Here is a 22,154-nt window from a genome sequence, read left to right as displayed (position 1 = left end):
CACAATACAGGGGCAAAGGATGTGGTCGGACCTATTACTTAAAAAAACCAAAACCAAAACCAAACAAAACCCAAGGTGATAGATGTCAGAATAGAATAGCTGACCATTTGGATGGTGTTTCTCACGGCTTATGAAGGAAACCTCTGTCTCAGGTTCAACTAAAGGATTTTTTCCCCCCTAAACAAGCAATAAAAGAGGGTGAATTTTAGGCTATTGAATCCCAGCTGCTCTGGATTATTTTATCGTGAGGAGGAGCCAAAGTTCTTCACACCCCATACAGGTAAACAAGCCAAGAGTGCCCAAGGCACCAGGATCCACAGGAAATCTGTGTGCTCCGGAATTTAGAACCATATCCTGTCCTAAAGGTGTCTTTGAACCAGAAGTTCAGGATGTAGGCAAATCTAAAACTCAGGACTAAACAGAGATAAGCAGCCAGGGATCCCAGAGGGTCCATCATTAAAGCAGGTGCGACCTGACCCGCGGTCTTCCCGCACTGGCCTCAAATATGTCACCTGCCCCCAGACAGAAGCAGTGTTTACCTTGGACCTATGGCTTAGCAAACACTTCTCACTTGCACAAAACACAGTTTCCTGGTGGCTTGCTAGTGCCTAAGAGGAATGTTTCCCTTTCTCTCTGCTCAGCTCCCTCCTGCCCACCCCCCAAAATCTAGCAGAGCAGGTGACGCAGAGGCCCGTCTGGCACAAGCAGAGTCCAAAAGCTGCCAGGTTTCCAAGTGGAAGGAAGAACCGACGGCAAAAACTAGCCTTCCAGTTTATCAGAGTAATAATAACTTATTACATTTCCTGTGCGCTGTGGAGACTGCAAGAGCCACTTCCTCCAGCTACCAGAAATTTGAAGACTTTCCATTAAAAATGAGGAAGAAAAACCCTCTAACTTGTCGTGAATGCGATGGTTAAACCTGGCAAGTGGGGAGAGAGGACCGCGGTGTTGCATAAATCCCGGGAAGCACCACAGTGTTTGCACGTGTGGGTTCTCATGACATCCCCAAATGGAAAAACACACCGCTTCCCTAAGGTACTGATTTAAACAAACAAACAAAAAAGTTACTCTTTGTCACGTGTATCCTTACAAAAGCAAAAGTGTACCCTTAAGTAGCACAGACAGCTGCCAGACCCATATCCAGTTAAAAGAAATCTGTAAAGAGCCCTTCCCTCCTGTCAACTTTGTACCCAAGATACAAAGGCAGGATCCGTATGAAATTTTTTATGGTCGTGGAGAACCTCTTCCATTGGAAAGCATAGTAGAGATTCGCGTCTGCCTCTGCTACCCCAGTTAATAATTCCCAATATCAGGAACTTCCCTGTAGCAGACCTAAATCTAATATGTCACAATTTGACCCCGTTTCCTCAAATTTGTTCTTTCATAGGGGTAAAGATCAGTTGGTCAGTGTTCTTTATTTTAATGTTTCCATTGTTGAAGATTGTTACCCGCAACTTCCCTCTGCCCAGAGTTATTCATGCTGGTTCCTTTAACCTCTCTGTCAGCCTTTTTTCCTTTCAATTCAGTGGATCCTGATTTTGTACTTACTGGCAAAAACCACAAACGAACAAGAGGCCAGAAGACCCCGTCAGACTTCTGCCACGCTGCCTGTGACCAGGAAGGCTCCCGTCTAGTAAGGAAGATAAGACAGTCTGGCACCCCTTGGAGCCACGAGGGTCTAAAGGTCTACCAAAGAGGAAGGGCGAGATGTCCAGGGGCACAGGGCGGGGCGGAGGGAGCCGAGTGGAGAGCCGAGCAGGTGCTGCACGACCTGGTCCTGGAAAGGCAGAGATGACTCCGAGGGCAGACAGCAGGGGAAGGGGCAGCGGTGGGGACACGCAGAGCATACCTGGAAAAACTGAATCCAGTCCTGACGTCTGGAGTCCAGGGCTGGCCGGAGACACCAGGAAAGGATAAGACCACCTTGAGGGGGAGAGGGGGTGTGTGCTTTAGTTAGTCACGAGGGGCTGTGTGAACAAACGTCAGGAGCTGGGACTCTGCCCTGTGGAGAGCGTGGCCCCTGGACCCAGCATCCGCACTACCTGGGAACTTCATTAGAAATGCACATCCTCAGGCCCTACCCGGTGTCTACGGAGTCGGAAATTCTGGAGGCAGGGCCCAGCGATCCAGTTTAACAACTTCCCCAGGGCATTCCGATGGCAGCGTAAGGTTGAGAACCGCTGTTAACAGACCAGGGGATCCAGTAAAAAGGTTTGGAGCTCGGCTCTAAATTCATAGTTTGTGACTGAGTACGTTAAAAACACCTGCCATTTGTTGAATCCCTCTTGTGAGCTGGGGATGGGATGCCTCTTGTGAGGCAGGTGCTGGGTGCTTTACATAGATTATCTCTCTTGCTTTTTTTTTTTTTATGTTTATTTATTTATTTTTGAGAGAGTGAGAGAGAGCAGGGGAGGGACAGAGAGAGAAAGAGAGGATAGAATCCCAAATAGACTCCACGCTCAGCCAAGAGCCCGACGCGGGGATCGAGCCTCCGAACCGTGAGATCATGACCTGAGCCGAAATCAAGAGTGGACGCTTCACCGACTGAGCCACCCAGGCGCCCTTAGATTATCTCTAATCCTCAGTCCACTTTGGCCAGGACGGTGGGGAAAATGAGGCCCAAGTGGCACAGTTCATTAGTGTTGGTGCTGGAGCTCCTCCTAAGAGTCCTCTCCAAGGGCATGGCCTTACCCCCTCCGGGGGGAGGTGCTCGTACAGTCTGCATGGCAGGGTGGGGACCAGAGCAAGGCGGTTTAGGAGTGGGGGCGGGGGGTGGGGACAGAAGCAAGCTTTTTAGTGTATCAGAGTCCTGTAACCAGTCTGCAGTTGTGATCAAGGGTGTATGCTCATGTGGGCTTTCTCTTACTGTTATTATGCAAAAAGAAAAATGCTGTGACTTTAAGGCCAGTAAAGTTTAAACAGGCACCCGGATCACATAGCACAGGGTCTGTGGGCCAGTGATCCCTGACTCAGGAGGAGAAGAAATGTGATGTATTGAATCACCTCTGTCATTTCCTGAGGCAAAGGCATCTCTGCCTCCTCTGTGCTCCCCCAGCAGAAATAAGCTGTGCGATAGCCCTGCTCCTGCACCTGCTAGGACACCCCACGGTCCTGTGTGTGTCCCCCACCCCCCACCTCCCTGCCACCTGCTCGGCTCTATCCTGGTTGGGGTGGGGGTGGAGACAAGATGGGCTAAAGGTAGGTTAAATGTAGTTCTGTTATATTTTTTCAAAAAATTTTAATGTCTATTTATTTTTGAGAGAGACAGTGTGAGGGAGGGAGGGAGAGAGAGAGAGGGGGGGAGACACAGAATCGGAAGCAGGCCCCAGGCTCCGAGCTGTTAGCACGGAGCCCAATGCGGGGCTCGAACTCACAGACCGTGAGATCATGACCTGAGCTGAAGTCGGCCACTTAACCGACTGAACCACCCGGGCGCCCCAGTTCTGTTATATTCTTAAAGGCTCTGTATGTCTTAGTATTACTATGATTACAGTGAATTTGGGGACTCCTCTCTTGCCCCAAATTTGGATGTGTCTACCATGGCACAAGTCTAAATCCTTCCTATTCCCAACAATTGTTTTTCAATGCCTTACAACTCACTGCACTAAGTAGTGGGAGAAAAGTTCCAAAAAGAAAGAGGGTCAGAACGCACATAGCCTCTGGTCATTGTCAGGGCTTGAGATTTCCCCTGGAGTGAGAGAGGGAGCCTCCAGTGGGGTTTGGGTGGGTAATAACACATATTACTAATGCACAATAGCAAGAAACCTAGAAACAGACCCCAAGCCTGTGACAATGGAGCGTAAGACACAGGAGCAATTAAATTCAGTGGGAACACAACCGGAATCGGTCTTAAACGTTAACCCATTCATTTCTAATAGTCACAAGGTTTAGAAACGTCTTTAATGAAATCATAAAAAATTGCCCCCTTCCGATGAGCTCAGGTTTTCTATGGCCCACTTGGGGTCCCTGTGATCAGGCCGTTAAGGTCATACTTATGGGTAAGACTACAAATGAGCAAACCATCAGAATGTACAACTGATCGGTTGTCGCCTGAACTGTGCAGAGCAGTCCTCGCGGGCCTGGGAATGCAGAGGTGATGAGGTCCAGCTGCTCTGCCTGGGGAGCAAATCTCCAGTGACCTCACGGAGGGCTCTTCCGGGGTGAGAGGCACTCTGTTCCCGGGCGTTGGTGACGGGCAGGAGGCAGGAGCAGCTGTATGTGTGCGGGTTGGGCAGATCTGTGTTCTGTCCCTATTAGAAAAGAGAATTTGAGGGGCACCTGGGTGGTTCAGCTCGTTAAACGCCCGACTTCGGCTCAGGTCATGACCTCATTGTTGGTGGGTTCAAGCCCCACATTGGGCTCTGTGCTGACAGCTCAGACCCCGGAGCCTGCTTTGGATTCTGTGCGTCCCTTTTTCTCTGCCCCTCCCCTGCTCCCTCTCTCAAAAATAAATAAACATTTAAAACAAATTTAAAAAAAAAAAAAAGAGTTTGAGCCTGAGTTTTTGGGTTTTTGTTGGGTGTGTGTGTGTGTGTGTGTGAGAGAGAGAGAGAGAGAGAGAGTCAGTGGGAGGTGGGGCACGAGTGAGTACGGGGCAGAGAGAGAGAGAAGCTGGGCTCACCCAAAGTAGGGCTCTTGTTTTACGCAAGGCAGGACTCCCGCTCAGCCGATGTGGGACTCAAACTCGTAAACCATGAGATCATAACCTAAGCTGAAGTCCGACACTTAATGGACTGAGCCACCCAGGCGCCCTGGAGAAGAGATTTCTAATCTCATTTGCAACCCCCCCCCCCCCCCCATTATCTCTACTTTTTGCCAAATTGGTGGAACCCTTCCAAGCCCATGCTTGGGAGTTCAAATTTGATCCAGAACTAGTAGAAAACGGTATCTTCTGTAAAGGGAAGTTATGAGATCACAATGGTCCTTCAGGTAAAGTATTCATCGATTTAACAAGAATTTGAGCATTTGCTACACGCCTAGTGCTGGTCCAGCCTGCTCACCACTAACCGTCCAGCGGGCTACTGCATAGACCTTGAGGATGCAGGACGTTAAGGAAAGTAAAGCCTCTCGCATGATACCTGGCACACACTAGGTGTTTTATAATGGCCAATTCTTCCTTCACTCCCGTTCAGGATAAATGGCGTCTGTATCCAGCAATGGGAGAAGTGGTTCTCAACACCCATTATACAGACAGAAGGATCGTGCACTGCTCGGGGAAGTGACAGTGTTCTGGCTCTGGGTCTGTAACGTAATCTCTGACCTCGCTACCCCAAGACCAGCGATCACCTGGAGGCCTGTTAGAAATGCAGACTCTTGGGGCCTGCCCCAGACCTACTGAATCAGAAGCTGCGTTTTCATAAGACCTCCAGGTGATTCTGTGCACATTCGAGAAGCAGTGGACCTCACTCCGAGGGCCAGGGGCAGTTTCTCTGGCCACTGTGGGGGCTAGTGACCTTATAAGCTTGGTGCATTTCCAGAGTGAAGGCAGGGCCCAGAAGGAGCCTTGGCCTCCAGCAGACCTGCAAATGCTCTTGGATTTGCCTTTTAGTGCAGGAAAGAAGAAAAAGTAGTTCTCATCTCATATGAATACAAGTTAAAAAAAAAAAAAAGATTCAGGAAGGGCAAAAGGAAGGGAGGGAGGAAGGGAAGAAAGGAAAGAAAGAGAAAAGGAAAGGAAAAGAAACAAAAAGAAAAGGAAAGAAGGAAGGAAAGACCTTAACTGGGAGAATAAAGGAGCATTCACTGGGGCCTGTTGGGTGATACCATAAGGAGTCAAAGCCATCCTAATTACTGTGTTTAGGAAACAAACCGTCCTGGCACTTTCCTTTCAAGTAGCCCACAGCTGCAAACTTGTCTCCCTCTTTATCTGTCTGGAAGACAAAGACACTTGCAATTAAGGTTTTGAAATGTAAGGTTATTTCTTCATTTTCCCCAGGGCCACATGTTTTCTTTTCAAGGAGCAGAGATAATGAATGTATTGTGAGGAAAGTAAGAAAGAGGGTGGAGCAAAAATCAATGCACCTTTGATAGGCGCTTCTGAGTAAGTTCGGCCTCCCGGTTTTCCTTAAGGAGCACACCTGGAGCCAAGGTGGTCAGGGGAAGGTGCTGCGGGGTCCCCACAAAGCAACTGCCAAGATCGCCCATCAGGTCAGTTCAAGGCTTGCTAAGTCAAAATGGCGTCAAGAGAGAAGTTACTTTTATTTATTTATTTTTGAGAGACAGAGAGAGAGAGAGAGAGAGAGAGAGAGAGAATCCCAAGCAGACTCCTCGCTGTCAGTGCAGAGCCTGCTTCGGGGCTCAAACTCAGGACCCTTGAGGTCATGACCTGAACCGAAATCAAGAGTTGGACGCTTAGCTGACTGTGCCACCCAGGCGCCCGAGTCTATGTTTTTAAGGTGTTTTTTAATCAAACCTGACCTAAGTCAGATTTTTTTTCTGCGCGTAACATCTATTCCTAAAAAAATCTTATGGCAAATGTTTAAGATTGTAAATTTGATGTTATTTTATAATTTAAAATTAAAAAAAAATCTTTTAACTCTTATGGCAGATGATGGGGCGCCTGGGTGGCTCAGTTGGTTGAGCATCCGACTCTTGGTTTCTGCTCAGGTCATGATCTCACAGTTCGTGGGTTCGAGCCCCACTTCGGGCTCTGCACTGACAGCTCTGAGTCTGGAGCCTCCTTGGGATTCTCTCTCTCTGCCCCTCCCCTGCTTGCTTGCTCTCAAAATAAATAAACTTAAAAAAATAAAAAATATCTAAACAGGGGCGCCTGGTGGCCCAGTGGGTTAAGTGTCCGACTTAAGCTCGGGTCATGATCTCATTGTTTATGGGTTCGAGCCCCACGTCGGGTTCTGACCACTCAGAGCCTGGAGTCTGCTTCCGATTTTGTGTCTCCCTCTCTCTCTTTCTCTCTCTCTACCCCTCCCTGGCTCGCTTGCTTTCTCTCAAATATAAACATTAAAAAAAGTTTTTTTAATAAAATAAGTAAAATAAAACTATGGCAGATGTTGTAAGGCCTGCCTAGTAATGAAAATAGCATGAAGTGCTTATTATTTAACCTTTGATGGTGTTAAGTCAACGTCCCAGGTGAACCTAAAGTCAGCACCACACAGTCTGGGCGCTGCAGGGATGTACTAACTCACGATCCGGATGATTCTGGAATCAGTTGTGTGACTTCCTGTGCTATCCTCCCTCACTGCATTAGTCACATGGACCTTCCTGCTCTTCCTGATCAAGCCTTGCACACTCTCGGGCTTTTGCAAATGCTCCTTGCTCCTTACGTCCACCTGGGAATACTCCTCCTCCTGATACTTGCTGTGAACTTGGCTTGTTCCTTCACTTTATCCAGGTCTCCACTGAATGTCGTCTTACCAGAGGGTCCCCTTCTGAGCCCGTTATAGCTTACCCTGTTTTATTTCTTCCGTCACACCCATTACAACCAGATTTCACTTTATGTTGATTTATTGTCTTGTGTGGACTATAAGCAAGGACGCACTCTTTCTCCCCAGGACCTCCCTGCTCCCTCTTCTCTCTCCCTCCACCTGTCCAAGCACCTGCCTTCTTGTCACCCTTCTCTGTCTCTGCCCCTCACCTCTCCCTGCACGGCTCTGTGCGCCTCCCTCTGTGATTGCTTCCCAGTCCAAGAGCTGGGCCCACGTTCTCGCTCTTTCCCTGCCAGTGAGGGCCATATCCAGGAGCTTAATGGGACTTGGCTTTTTCCAACACATGCACCAGTTCCTGAACCGCTGTGTGGGTCTCTGTTATAGTCGTCTTTCCTCTCTGTCTGTGCCTGTATCCAGTGCTAAACGCTTTGAGAGGCCAGGGATGGGCTAATTTCTTTAGTCTGGCACCAGGCCAACCCCTTGCCCAAGTACGTGAGGGCTCAGTACAGACAGCTTTGAAAGTGTGATGATAGAGCTTTTAAAGAGATAGATGCTGCCTGTCATTAAACCCTAGACTGGAGCAGAATGTGTCTGCTGGTCATGAGCTTGATGAATGACAGGCAAAGGAGGGAGCGGCCTTAGTTTTTATTTGCACAGTGAGTAAATGAATCACAACCCCTTTATGGAAGGTAGTCTGCACGTGGGGAGGGGGTTGATTTCATATTTGTGATTTTCCGTGAGCCGGTAGGAGTTGACCAGCTGTGATGAATGCCCTTCGAGTTGGCGTTTTCCCTCCTCTTTGTCCCTGGAAGCATATTCATAAAATGCATTTTAGAATGCCCCAGACCCTTCAGCAGCAGGTCAGTTAGCAGAGTATTTGTGACCATCGTGACTTCCTTCACAGTCTCTGAAACAAACTAGACACATTTTTTCATAATAATCAGAGACTACTTGAGCCTCGTTTACAGCAGGTGTTTTTTTCTTTTTTAAAAATGTTTTAAAGTTTATTTGTGGAGGAATATGTTCTACTTACATAAGTGGGTTCGAAAAAGCTTAGGGTGGAAAGCCGCCACCGTGGGGCAATAGCACCCAAGGTGAGCTAGCCAGGTAGTGTAATGGGATCACTAGTAACTCGTTTTATCACCTGCAGAAAATTACTTAACATCTGACGCCAATCTGTCGCACTTTGATCACGAACTCCACTTGCCCCCAGACCCTTTGCTTCTTACACGCACAAGTTAATGATTCTTGTCTGATTGTTTTCTCCACGTTCACGTGTGTAAGATCTTGTTTTCTTCACGTTCACCACGTGGGTGATGTCTTGTGAGCTCGATAAATACGGAGACGAAAGCGTTGTCTGGGGTTCTGGTCTCCTCCTGGACATTAGTCTTTTGTATTCAATTCTGCGTCCACTCTCTTGCCGGACATGAACCCAAGCTCGTAGTCTGTGACCTTTATTTATTTATTTATTTTGAGAAAGAGAGAGTATATGCAAGCGGGGGAGGGGCAGAGAGAGAAGGAGAGAGAGAAATCATTTATTGAGGGCGGAGGGAGAGAATTGATTGATTGATTGATTGCAGAGAGAGAAGGAAAGAGATAATCTGCGCTCTTAGCACAGAACCTGCTGCGGGGCTCAAACCCACGAACCTAGACGTAGTGACCTGAGCCGAGATCAAAAGTCAGATGCTTAGCCGACTGAGCCACCCAGGCACCGTAACAGATCTTTTTTTCTTCAAGAGCTGTAAGATATACATCTGTGAGGGGCGCCTGGGTGGCGCAGTCGGTTAAGCATCCGACTTCAGCCAGGTCACGATCTCGCGGTCCGTGAGTTCGAGCCCCGCGTCAGGCTCTGGGCTGATGGCTCAGAGCCTGGAGCCTGTTTCCGATTCTGTGTCTCCCTCTCTCTCTCTGCCCCTCCCCCATTCATGCTCTGTCTCTCTCTGTCCCAAAAATAAATAAAAAACGTTGAAAAAAAAAAAAAGATATACATCTGTGAAATGAATTATATTTTATTTTTTTAAGCTTGTTTATTTTGAGAGCAAGAGCAGGGAGGGGCAGGGGCAGAGAGAGAATCCCAGGCAGTTTCTGTGCTGTCAGTGCAGAACCCAACGTAGGGCTCAAACCCACGAACCATGAGATCACGACCGGAGCCGAAACCAAGAGTCGGACGCTTAACCAACTGAGCCACCCAGGTGCCCCAGTGGATTATATTTTAAACACTCAGGGTGTTTTCTGTTTAAACCCTCTGATTCTCTGAATCTACTTGCATTAGGACTTGGGCCACATACCTGGCTGATTTAACGGTGTCTCCAAGTCCTTGGTGTGTGCCATAGCTTGGGGTCTCCCCAGCGAGGGGACTATGCTAGGTGATCTCTTGGGTGCATGGGGGATTCTCCAAAAGCTGCCCCTTTGTTCTCTGTGTCCTTTTACAACATGCGATCTTTATAGGTGCCTGTGTCATGTTCTGAAGTATGAAATGTGAAGCTTTGGTTTGAACGAAAGAAAAAGGAGTCTATTACTCTGCACACCTGTAGGCTTGAATTTCTATCAGGTTTATTTACAATGAAAATGTCTAGAAGGGCATTTGGTCAGAACTCAGTTATGTCCTAGTTAACAACAGTCACTGGCAGATACAATCTAGCAGCTGCTTTATCAGCAGACGCCCTGAGTAAACTGTCTCTGCCCTCACCCAAGAGTGGCTTATGTCACGGACTGAACCCCCAGACAGAAAACCACTGAAATGACTCTGACCGTTTGTCACGATTTCAATCCCATGAGAAAAGCACTTCTTTATGTGAAATCACACATGCTTTAAAAAAAAAATAAACCTCTTTGATGAAAAACACTCCTCCCCCCCACCCCGCCCCCAATCCCCAGAGCTAGGTTGGCCCCTAGCTGGCCAGAGCTAGGTTACAAGTGAACAGGGAAGGTGCACTCAGGGAAACTGTCAGGACCCCAGAACTTTACTGCAGGTCCCCACTCTTTCTTTGCCATCCTTTTTCCCCTTTCCAGTGACAGTGTTTCCTTTACCCCCTCGGGGAGCGATCTGATGTAAGTAATGTACGCTCACTAATCCTCAGGTGTGCGCACGAGCATTTGCCCCCCACCATTGACCGCTGGCCAGGGGTCCACCACTGTGCTGAGTGAATAATGCAGTTCCCTCGCTTCATTCCCCCACAGCTTGCTAGAGAGGCCTTCTAGCTTCACAGTGAGGAAGCAGAGTCTCGATTTTTATGAGTATTGCTGCTTGCCAGGACTACCTGACTTACGTGAATGGTCACATCTGCTCCTCACTGCAGGGGGAGGAGTGCAATTATTAGCCCCATTTTACAGGTGAGAAGACTGAGGCCTTAGAATTGCCCTCTCCCTTGTCCTCCAGTTGTAGAAATGGAGACGGTTTTACTAAAGCGACGTCAGGCATTCGTCTATCCCAGCCAGACTGGAAGCTGAATTTGGAGAACTGGGGAGAAAAATCCTGCCCTGAAGTCCACTGCCCTAACCACCGTGCCGCCTGGCCAGGCCCTTCCTCCTGCTTCACCTCTTTCCGAGTTCGCCCGGCCCCTCCCTCTGTCCTGCTAAATTCCTGCATGCTGGCATGTCAGGCTTTATTTGAGTTGGTCGTTCATTTTTCTTTTTTACCGTAGAGACCTATCTTATCAGACGTCTGAGCTACCAATGAGTCCTATGACATTTCCACTTCTAGTTATGAACTTGCAACCAAGAAGCGTGCGGGCAGGATGCTTTCTTTTTATCACTAGACATGACTCAAGACTGAAGTAGAGACCGGCATCTGGAAGCTCCTGGAGGAGAGGAGCTAAGAAAGGAGCAAAGCTGAAAAGGTCCCCCAGAACATCTCGATTTGAAGGGGTTTTGACACACTAACTGGGGTGTCCGTGAGGGGAGACACTTGAGATCTCTCCGGCCTGCGGTTCTCAGCCAGCCCAGAAAAAAAAGACCCTCAGCAGAATTTGCTGGCTCGCCCTGATCCCTGATCCGTTGAGCCTCATCTTTTGTTTGTTGTTCATTTGTTTCTCGAAACAAAGGCTTCAGAGACAGGTTCCTGGAGTGAGACAGTCCTAGTTCTGGGGGACACAGGTGACTAGCAATCTCTTTGTATTCTATTCTGAGTAGGAGCAATTTCAGTAGTGACTTTCTTTTAGGATATTGTTTCTCAAGGACAGCAGGACTATTAAGTGAGGTGTAATTTTCACATTTCATAGTTTCTCTCTTAACACAAACCACATCTTTCAATTCGACTGTAACAGTCAGAAATTTGATACTATCTTGACTTAAATTATAACCAAATTTCTCAAATATAGTCACGGATGATATTTTATAAAATAAAATCTATGGAAAATCCCTCGTTTGTTTTTCTGGGTTGGGTTCTTTTCCTCTTGATTTGACAGAAGGGGCCAAGCTTCTTTCTGCTTTGTTATATGTCAGTATGAATTTTCAGCAGAGCCAGCAAGTAATTTTAGTATCCATAATGACTTTCACTACAATTGGGTTGCTTAACAGCACAAAAAATAAATATTTAAGTCAACCTTCCCTACGGGATCTAAATATAGACCCACCGGTCTCTGTAGCTCCACTGGCAAAGATGTTATCTTTCCTCAGCTTAGGGTTTTTCAGAATTAGATCCAACGTGGCTTGCATTGGGAGATAAATCCATGCAGCTTTATAAAGAGAAACTTGATGTACAATTTATTATCTTCCTCGTGCCTCACAAAGCCTCGCTCCGGCTGTGGACACGCTTATTCCGGGCGAGTTCGTCATCTGTTAAAATAAGCAGCCTGTGTGCCCTGAGAAAAAAATATACACACGACACAAAACATACAAGAGAGTAAAGCAACAGAAGGCCAGTAAGTTAAATGTATCGTCTCACCATTTTAACTCCTCTTTCTAGGGCTTTCCAAGGAATCTATGTGGGTGGGGGGGTTGGCAAAGCATATTTGCTATAAACAGACTCCAGTGTTCCTTATCAATCTGGGGAGAGTCTTTTAGAAAACAAAGGCTAGTTGATATAAACCTGTGGGTCAAACATCATTTTTGTAGTTTAATAAGAGCTATAGTAGAGGGGCTCCTGGCTGGCTCAGCGGGTTAAGCGTCCGACTTCGGCTCGGCTCATGGTGTCGCGGTTCCTGGTGCTTCGGCTCCTGTGTCTGCTTCTCTCTGCTCCTCCCCTGCTCACGCTCTGTCTCTCAAAAATAAATAAACATTTAAAAATATATATTTTAAAAAAGAACTGTAGTAGAACCCTGCCGATACATGGCTTTTTTTTTTTTTTTTTTAAATAAGACTTGTAAGTACCATCGTATTCCCCAAAACACAAGTGCTGCTGACAGGCCTGACCCCAAGCTGGCCTCCAGGGCACCTGTTCTGTGGATGAGTGTCCCCAGTGGATCACAGGTCAGTTCTCCCTTCACACCTGCAAGGGGGATGCAGCAGGGGATGGGCGGTGCTGGCACCTGCCGGGAGAAGTGACAGGGAGACTTCCCCCAAAGCCTGTGGTTACTTTTGAATTTTGTATCATGTCACTGTATTCTTTACTTAATAACTGGAAAGTCAAAAAGTGGTGCTGCTTTGTTTCATGAAAACAACTATGGCTCAAAAGCTCTATTGTTTCAGCGGGAAACAAGCCAATCATAAAGGAGTTCTGGAACAAAAAGATCTAGATAACTAACAGGTCGTTTGTGTCTCGATGCAGTTGCCCACGGCCTTTTGCTGTTGCATCTTGAGCAAAGAAAGGAGACTGCAGGGTTAACACATCACCGCTTCTGCTAACTTCCCCTACTCCCCCAGTGAGTGTGCTTTTGTAACATTTGAGCGGGAATGGCTTTTTATCAAATTCCTGCCTTACTAGGATCGCTACCAATAATGATAATAGCCACCTCACAACCACCGAGAGCTTGGCCTTGCAGGATGGAGTTAGGCGCAAATTCTGAGCAGCTGGAAGGGAAGCCCTGAGGACCAGCAGGGGCTCCAGGAGCCTGGGCGCTCACCCCAGCCTGAGAGCTATGATCTGTAGGAAGGGGGTGCCTGGGTGGCTCTGTTGGTTGCGCATCTGATCTTGATTTCAGCTCAGGTCATGATCTCCTGGTTTGTGGGATCGAGCCCCGTGTCAGCACAGAGCCTGCGTGGGGATTCATTCTCTCTCTCTCTCTCTCTCTCAAAAATAGATTTAAAAAAAACCCCACACCTACAATCCTTAGGCAAAAGGAGGGATCGGACTAAGAGAGACTGGGGGGCATCCATGCATTCACATGTACTTGGCAAGACATGCAGGCAGGAGGAGACTGGCATAAGAGAGCTCCGGGCACAAAGGAGAGGGGGCGCAGGCTAACCGGAGACCAAGCTAGGCAGGCAGGACTCAGGGACTTGGAAGCTGGGGGCACAGGCAGGTGGAGCGAGCCTGGCCTGCGGCATCGCGAGACAGGTCCCCAGGGGACCAGCAGAAGCAAGACAGGCCAGTGGATTTCCTAATAGTTACCAACCCAGGTACTGCAGCCGGGAGAACAGCCCTGGAACCCGTCCTGGGAGTGGAGCACGGGATCCGAGCGAGGCCAACACACGGCCGGCTCCGCATGCTGCGTGTGAGGTCAGGGAGCCACTCAGGCCTGTAGCAGGAGGGTTCGTCCTACAGCTGCGTCTCTGCAAGTGGAGGCAAAGAAGGTTGGCAGAGACAGCCAGGATGGAGGAGCAAAAAGGACAACGGCATGGCTTGCCTTCTTCTGAGTGTGCAGGCACCCTAAAGAAAATTTTCCAGATTCTTTTTATTTACCCGCAAACCGTATTTCCTTACGTGTGCGTATAGGTAGCCTTTTAGGTTGTCTATATATTCCATTTTGAAGGTTTGAAGGCATCCTGCAAAGCATATAACGTGCCTAAAGAGCCAAATAGCGTTGTAAGCTGTGCCTCGAATTAGATTAATGCCCTAATTGTCTGCCTCACCATGGCAAATCTTCCCGTAGCAAAATTGCTGCCGCTGCTGCTTAAAAGATCTGTAATCCTGTAGCTCTGTCAAGTAGATATGTCGGTTTGGGGGTGATGAAAATGTTCTAGAATTATATGGCCATGGTGGTTGCACCGCTTTGTGAATATACTAAAACCCGCTGAACTGCACCCTCTCAAGGGGTGAGTTTTATGTGAGTTATATATTGATTTTTAAAAAAGAAGCCACGTTCGGGTGTAAAGTCACAGTCAGCTTAGGAGAGAGAAATGAATTCGAAGGAATTGTCTGTTGAGGAGCTGGGACATCTGGTCACCTCTGGAATCGGTGACTTGGCCCTTTTTGCCAGAAGGTGTGAAATCCCTGGGCTCGAAAATGGATGGGCGGAGTGAGTCACAGCCACACTCCTGGATGGGCAGACAAATTGTCCACATGTTCACGTCAGCTGGTGCTCAACAGGAACCAGGCTTTGGAACCCAGGACACAGCCTGACAGTGTGCTAAGCAGCTGCTTCAGGGGTAGACCTTTTACCAAATTCCCCTAAAAAGAACCTCTCTGTGGGTAACATAAAGCCTATGCTTATCTCCCAGAGACTGCTGCAGCTTTCGTCTGGGTCAGAAGCAATTGATAACCTTTACTATCTGAAATGAGGCCTGACCACATGTTTCTCTTGTTTGCCTTTGTCATCAGTAAGGCAGGAGTGTTCGCATATCATCAGGCTCAGATGAGTCCTAGTCGGGAGAATTTGCATTGACCACATTCAGCTTTGCCGGTTCTCTCCTGTTCGTCTTCCACGTGCATCTGTTGCCTTGCCAGTCGCAGACCAGGGCTGCCTCCGGGGGAACAGAACGGAATGGAGGAATGGTTTCTGCTATGTCACCCTTCCTGGTTTCCACTGGGCTCGCTGCTCGGCCCTTAAGCCCTATCCCGCACCAGCTCGCGGGGAGCATCCAGCTTGCAGTGTCCCAAGTCCCCGGGAAGGGTTGGCTGGGCTTAGTCCAGATACAGCCTCCCTGGCACACGTGACCCCAGGAACACATTCAGCATTCTCACCGACCTCAAAGTAGCCCTCCCTGCCCCCTCCCTCCCGGAAGCCCTCTGCCTGGCCCGCGGGAGGCCGGAGAGGGCCACATTGGCTGCGTCCCCCACACCCCCACTCAGCTTGCCTCGGGTCTTCTGGCTGTGGTGCTTTCTTCATAAAACTTCCTTCCATAACTGAGGTATTTTGAGAATGCTGGGCTTCTTCTAAGCTGTTATTTCCACACCTTCCATCCAGGCTCTTTAATAGGCAGATGAAGCCCTCTGCGGGGCTCAGTCATTGCTGTCCCCCACCACTCTGCTGATGGCCTCCCTCGCCACCCTGACCCCATGCACCATTTTAGGCCTCAGAACTGTTCTAAGTTCTCTCCCTTCCTCCCTCTCCCTACCTCCCCCTGCCAGTTCCTTTTCTCTCATCTGGCCCATCTCTACGTATCCTTTAAGACTGAGCTCACTTATCAGAGTCCTTAGGACACCCTCCCTGGCCTTCTCAGGCTGAGGCAGGATCTGCCTCTGCGGGGGACGCACGCCGGTGTGTATAAGCCCCTTGAGGGTAGGGTTTGTAACTTCGGATCCCTGAGCCCCAGCAGGCGTGCAGCCTTTGGTGACTTTTGAGCCAAATCCAGCTGTTGTGCCACACCGTTCTGTTTCTGACCTGCCTGCCTGTCGACAGGACTGTGGTGGTGTTTCTTGCACACTGAGAAAGCTGATGCAGAAGGAGCTTTCCTGTGGCAAAGTGATAAGAATCTCTGAGTGATTGCAGGGGACTTGGCTTTTTGTTTTGTTTTACATAGATGGGCAGATCTGGAAATTGTATCTAGAATTGTACAGAAAGGAAACAGAGGCTCAAAAAGCTTAAGCGGCCAGTTGCGGGGGGGGGGGCGGGGGAGGGATCCTCTCAGCCAGCAGGCCGCAGGACCTAGAGCTCCAACCCTGCGGTGTTCCTGTAACACATTGTTGTCCCACTTAAAAAATTCTCCGTGTGTTTCAATTCTAAGAGGTAAGCAGTATTAAACATCTTTTTTTTTAATTTTTTTTATTTTTGAGAGAGAGAGACAGAGACAGAGAAGAGCACACGTGGGGGAGGGGCAGAGAGAGGGAGAATCCGAAGCAGGCTCCAGGCTCCGAGCTGTCGGCACAGAGCCCGATGCAGGGCTCGAACCCACGAACTGTGAGATCATGACCTGAGCCAAAGTCAGTTGCTTAACCAACTGAGCCACCCAGGTGCCCCTAAACGTCTTTTAAAGAATGTCTGGACTGCCTGGGTGGCTCAGTTGGTTAGGCATCCGACTCTTGATTTTCGCTCAGGTCATGATCTCATGGTTCATGAGTTCAAGCCCCGCATCGGGCTCTATGCTGATGGTATGGAGCCTGCTTGGGATTCTCTCTCTCTTCCTCTCTCTCTGCCCCACATGCGCGTGCTCTCTCTCTCTCTCTCTCTCAAAATAAATAAGCTTAAAAAAAACTCAGAGAAAGTCTGTAAGACCAAATTTGACATCCCTTGTGGACAATATGAATATTAAGGGGCCTCCTTATGTTCTACGGTTTTATGACCAAAGTTGCCGAGCATGTATCTGCCCACCATGTGACCGTAATCCATCATATTACCATGAGCACAACTGGAATAGTTTTAAATGCTTAAATGGGTTTTAACGCCAGTACCGACTGGTTTCGTACTTTCTTAGTGGGGAATGTGCTAATATAGGGAAGTGGCATTGCAGGGAGGCGGTATCACAAAGAGCAGTTTCAGGACTGTTGATGGTGTCTTCTTAGGCTTGTCAGAAATGGAATTTGGTGATCCACTTTTTGTTGTATCCAGAAAGGACTTGTGCAAAATCTCTACCTGGTGTCAATTTCCTTTGCAGGTGACTTTTCAGATCACCCCTCCATGTACCCATGAGAGGCATTATGAGCGTTTTGGACGATGCTGTCATAAATGTGAACCAGGTTTGTGTGTCTGAGTCACCTTTCCTTGCCCCTCAAAAGCGGGTGGAGCTCTTATTTATTTCTTAATCCAAGGAATAACTTCTATCCTGCCAGATTAAAAAAAAAAAAAAGAAAGAAATTGGATCGACTTTTTATGGCAGTGGCAGGTAGCACTGTGTGTCACCCTGAAGACAAAAACCTTTCTCTCAATAGATAAAATCACTTAAAAATCAAAGGCAATTGCAGAAACTGGTACTTAATTTATGCTGGAACACAGTTTTCTAAAACGCTGTTTCTTGAGAAACCATGGTTTTAAAAACCATATTTTAGCACTTTGCAATTCAAACTTACAACATACAAAATGCAACTCTTCTTTAAAAGTATTTTACAGAAAATTGGGGGGGGGGGAAATACCATACTGGAATTGTTGCTGCTGAAAATTGCCTACACCCTATTAAACCTTCTCCCCACGCACCTGCTGAGGGGCAGAAGGCGGACCGGTTACCTCTCCCCCATAGTTGCTCTGCCAGATTGTGGCCAAGTGTTGCTACAGCCTCAGTAAAGCCCCAAGTCCGTGGGGTCCTCACTCATTCATTGTTCTAGAAACCGCGGTTACATTACAAGAGGATCCTTTAGATATTCAAGATGTAAATATTTTTCAGATGTGCAGAGCAAGAGCTGGTGATTTTTGTGGGTATGCATGCATGTGTGTGCGTGTGCGTGCATGTGTGTGCATGCGTGTGTGTGTGTGTGTGTGTGTGTGTAGTACTGTTTAGTCAAACTGAGTTACCTGTGAGCCCCCAGTATATGTAGAACAAAAGAAGTTAAGTCTCCAGATTGACAGCAGAGGGGATTTTGGAGATGGGAGGGCAGGGGTAAGGTGAAATTCTTGTTTAGCCCCCAGGGAACCCCTCAAGTTCTACAGTTACCTGTTAGAAAACCATCCTCCTTTTCCCTGGTCAGCAGAGATGTAGGGTGGAAAGGATGATGTTTTACTTAGATGAGCTAAAAGGCTGCTCACCTTGGGGCACAGCAAACCTAGGAGAGGCTGTTTTAGCCAGCTGGGATGCCTGAGAGCCCATCACTGATACGTGGCCTCATCCCTTGTATCCTACTGTGTTAGGGGACTTCCTGGGATCACAGTCCTTTAAATGGTCCAATAGATTGGTGTATTTTTGTTGTTATTTTTCTTGGGGGGGGGGTATTTTCAATTGGTGCATTTTTTTCTCTCCTAAATTAAGGAAAGTACATGTCTTCTAAATGCACTACTACCTCGGAGAGCGTATGCCTGCCGTGTGGCCCGGACGAGTACTTAGACACCTGGAATGAAGAAGACAAATGCTTACTGCATAAAGTCTGCGACTCAGGTATGTCAGGCATATCAGTGGCAAGTGTGAATAAGTGATATTTTTGATACGGTGGTGCTATCTCTTTTGGGGGGCATAGGGAGAAGCTTTGACCTTGGACCCTGAGAAGCAAGTGCTTCAGATCCCAAAGCATTGTGTGAACATTCTTCATTTAGAACATTTTTTTTTTAAGAGAGAGGGAGAGAATCCCCAGCAGGCACCACGCTCAGCACGGAGCCCAACGCGGGGCTCAATCCCACAAACCGTAGGATCGTGACCTGAGTTAAAATCAAGAGTTGGACACTTAACCAGCTGAGCCACCCAGGCATCCCTTCATGTCAAACTTTTGTTCAAATATAATTGAGACCAGGAGAGGTTGGGTGACTTTTCTAAGGTTAACAAATGAGAAGCAGGACTCAAAGCCAGATCTGACTCTCAAGTCTTCTTCCTGAACCGTAAGTTCTTACTTTTCTTCCTGAAAAGTAAGTGTCTTACTATACAGTTTGATCTCCCTATCAGACTGCTATTTTTTTTTATTTTGACTCAAAAAAATGTTAATTATAGTTTAATTGTAGGAATCAGGATCAAAATATGTCCCTTTAGTCTTGACCTAGAGGTTCCTTTGCCTTTTTTTTTTTTTCTTTTCCATTTAGTTTCTCTGTTGCAGAAACCATCTTTGTAATCCTGTGAAGTTTCCACAGTCTGATTTCTGCTGGTTGCATTCCCTTTGTGTCATTTAACAGATTTTTCTGTCTCTTCTATTTCCTGCAAAGCGATTGTTAGGTCTAGAAGGCTCATGAAAAGCTGGGTATTTTTGTTTGTTTGTTTGTTTGTTTGTTTGTTTGTTTGTTTTGCAAAACTACTTCATAGTTGGCATGATGCAGGGATCATATAGTAGCTAGCTGCTTACCTCTCTTCTTGTGATATGAGCGGCAGTCGACCATCATGGCCTCGATCCATTTTCATTAGGAGCTGTAGAAACGTGACCTCTATCACTCCTTCTTCATTACAGTTGGAGAAGCTTCCCTCCTCAACTAATTGTTACCCTGAATTACAGTATATACAGGAAAGGCGGAATGAATGCTTGTAACTTTATTTACCACTTTTCAAAATAATGCCTAGATCACCAAGCTTCTCCAAGGGATTTGTATGAATATTACGAACGCAGCCATTTAGACATATTTGAGGTATTTTAATCTATTGCAGTTACTAGTTGTATGGGTGCTCAGATTATCTTACCTCCTCCCGCTGGCCACTCAGTCTTTGCTATGACCCCAGGTGACTTTAAGAGCTCCCCTTGCCTCCAGGCTCATCTTGGACATTTCCTACTTCGAACCTCAAACCAGCCATTTCTTTAAGAATTCCTGACTGCATCCAGAGGAACAACTTATTCAGCGACCTCACTCTGGGTGCCAGTGAGGTTCACGGTTACCAGACTGATCCTTGTTTATAGGTTCTTTTCAGTGGACAGAATTAGGAGAGAAGTACTTTTTTTAAACGTCATAATTTTCTAATGTGTTAGAGACAGCTGGCAGATTTTGGCCGCAAAAGGTAACATGGAAACTCCACTGAGCAGAAGCATCTGATCAAGTCTTGTTTTCTTTCCCACTGCTTAGTAATGACCTTGACTCACTGCTGTCTCTTGGAAATAAAGATTCATTCTGTCTGCTGCCAAAGTCAATTAAAGCCCCAAACCTGGAACGTTAAGATACTTAAAAATAACGTCAAAATTTTTCATCACCTCACCGGCTTACATGCACTCACATTTGAGTGGGTCATGGAATTAGAATTTTCCAAGGAAGTGATCCTTGTCCATGTATGTTGTGGCATTAGGCACATGTTTATGCAGATTGGCCTTGGTGCTACACAACTGACCTGGGCCCCGGGGAGCAGAGCGGACACAGGAGGGAGGCAGGAAGATTTCTCAGGTTCTCCATGCTCGGGTCTAAAAAGAATGGGAATAGGAAACATCCCCTCCCTGAGGGCTGGAACTTGGGCTTCTCTAACAGAATAGCACAGACTGAGTGGCTCAAACAACAGACCTTTATTTCTCCCAGTTCTGGAGGCTGGAAGTGGGAGATGGGGGTGCCAGCATGGTTGGGTTCTTGGTGAGTGCCCTCTTCGGGATTTCAGGATGTTCTTGCCGTGTCTCCATATGGTGGAGAACGGAGGAAGGAAGCTGTCTGCTTTTGTACAGAGGCACTAATCCACTCACGTGTCTCCAACCTCATGGCCTAAGCACCTCCCGAAGGCTGCACTTCTTAGTACCATCACTCTGGGGGTTAGGATTACAACATGAATTCTGAGAGGACCCACAATCTGTCCAAAACAAACTTCTATAAGTACTCAGTATAAGTAAGGCTATTTGGACAGGCCAGGTGAGATGGGGTCCTATAGGGTCCTAAAGTCTGTTTCAAATAATATTGTATTATATCATGTGTGTGTGTGTGTGTGTGTGTGTGTGTGTATGCAGGTTGATTCCTGTTATTCACAGAATAACATCAATGTTCTATAAAGTCATCACAAAAAATGAACTAGCAAATACTGAACCACTGCTCCTAGGGGAAATACAGGGTTAGGTTCCTGGGAGCCTCTGGTCACAACATCTTTGTTAACTGATCCATGTTTAACCTTGTTTTATGTGTGTTTCTGTTTAAAGACACCTTAATAAATATTCTGATTCATTAACATTGAACTTACAACCAACAGTGCTGAAATTCATGCCTGGACAAAGTTTATCTTAACATATATCTTCTCCATGAGACACATCACAGCCTTCTTGAGGGGCCTGGAAATACCAAATGGCACTTGTGCACGATGACTGTGGGCCATTTTAAGCAATGGCATCACTAACAAAAAGCACAGAAATGCCAAAAATGGGACACTAAATAGACCACAAAAAGGACACTTGATTCCAGTAGGCACAAGAAGGCAGAGTGGGACTTTGCTTGACCTCAGCTGAGAGCATGCATGTCTGGCCAGTGGCTTGAAATTTCCACTGTTCTGCATGTGTCCAAGAATGACCGCAAAAGTGCCAGGAGTACTGAGGTGGGGGTTACAATGAAATTTTAGCGAGTGGGTGAAATGGCAAATATGAATCACCAAATGGAGATGGCCTTGTATAAGCATGACTTCTCTTCCACAAAAAGTGGAAAGGGCAGCTTTGGGTTAAGAAGAGGAGCACTTTGCAATGTGTTGTGAGAAAAGAGACAAGTACCAAACAGATTGCCCTGAGTATTTGGGGAGATTAACTTCCAAGTATGTCATCAGGCTCAACTTCTGTAATGCATTCTCTAATTACGCATCACACTTCTCTAATTACACTGTGACCCCTGTTTTCACAGCTCTGAATAATCTTGTGGTCCTGCAGGATCCCAAGATGAATCCCCGGTGTCCAGATCCCTGTTCTCTTAGGTTCAATCTGGCATTAGTGTCAAATGAATCACATTTGAATTCACTAAAAATTAAGCAGCTGTGAAATCTATTTTGCATTAGCCAAAATAGACAATAATC

At 47.2% G+C, this 22,154-nt stretch overlaps 1 protein-coding gene across 3 annotated transcripts in view; it reads left to right on the top strand.

Annotated features, from left to right (window-relative positions):
* TNFRSF11A (TNF receptor superfamily member 11a) overlaps positions 1-22,154 on the top strand; it is a 65,948-nt gene that overhangs the window by 5,898 nt on the left and 37,896 nt on the right. Inside the window, exons 2-3 of one of the 3 annotated variants that reach the window (XM_049619774.1) lie at positions 17,235-17,316; positions 18,537-18,662. In XM_049619774.1, coding sequence (XP_049475731.1) covers positions 17,235-17,316; positions 18,537-18,662 — 208 coding nt within the window. Of the gene's footprint in view, positions 1-16,310; positions 17,317-18,536; positions 18,663-22,154 lie in introns of those variants that run through there. The other 2 variants (XM_049619773.1, XM_049619775.1) reach the window with 2 other exon arrangements.

Source organism: Panthera uncia (assembly GCF_023721935.1).
Source record: "Panthera uncia isolate 11264 chromosome D3 unlocalized genomic scaffold, Puncia_PCG_1.0 HiC_scaffold_8, whole genome shotgun sequence".
Taxonomy (NCBI): Eukaryota; Metazoa; Chordata; class Mammalia; order Carnivora; family Felidae; genus Panthera; species Panthera uncia.
This window is presented reverse-complemented; position numbering and strand designations above follow the sequence as displayed.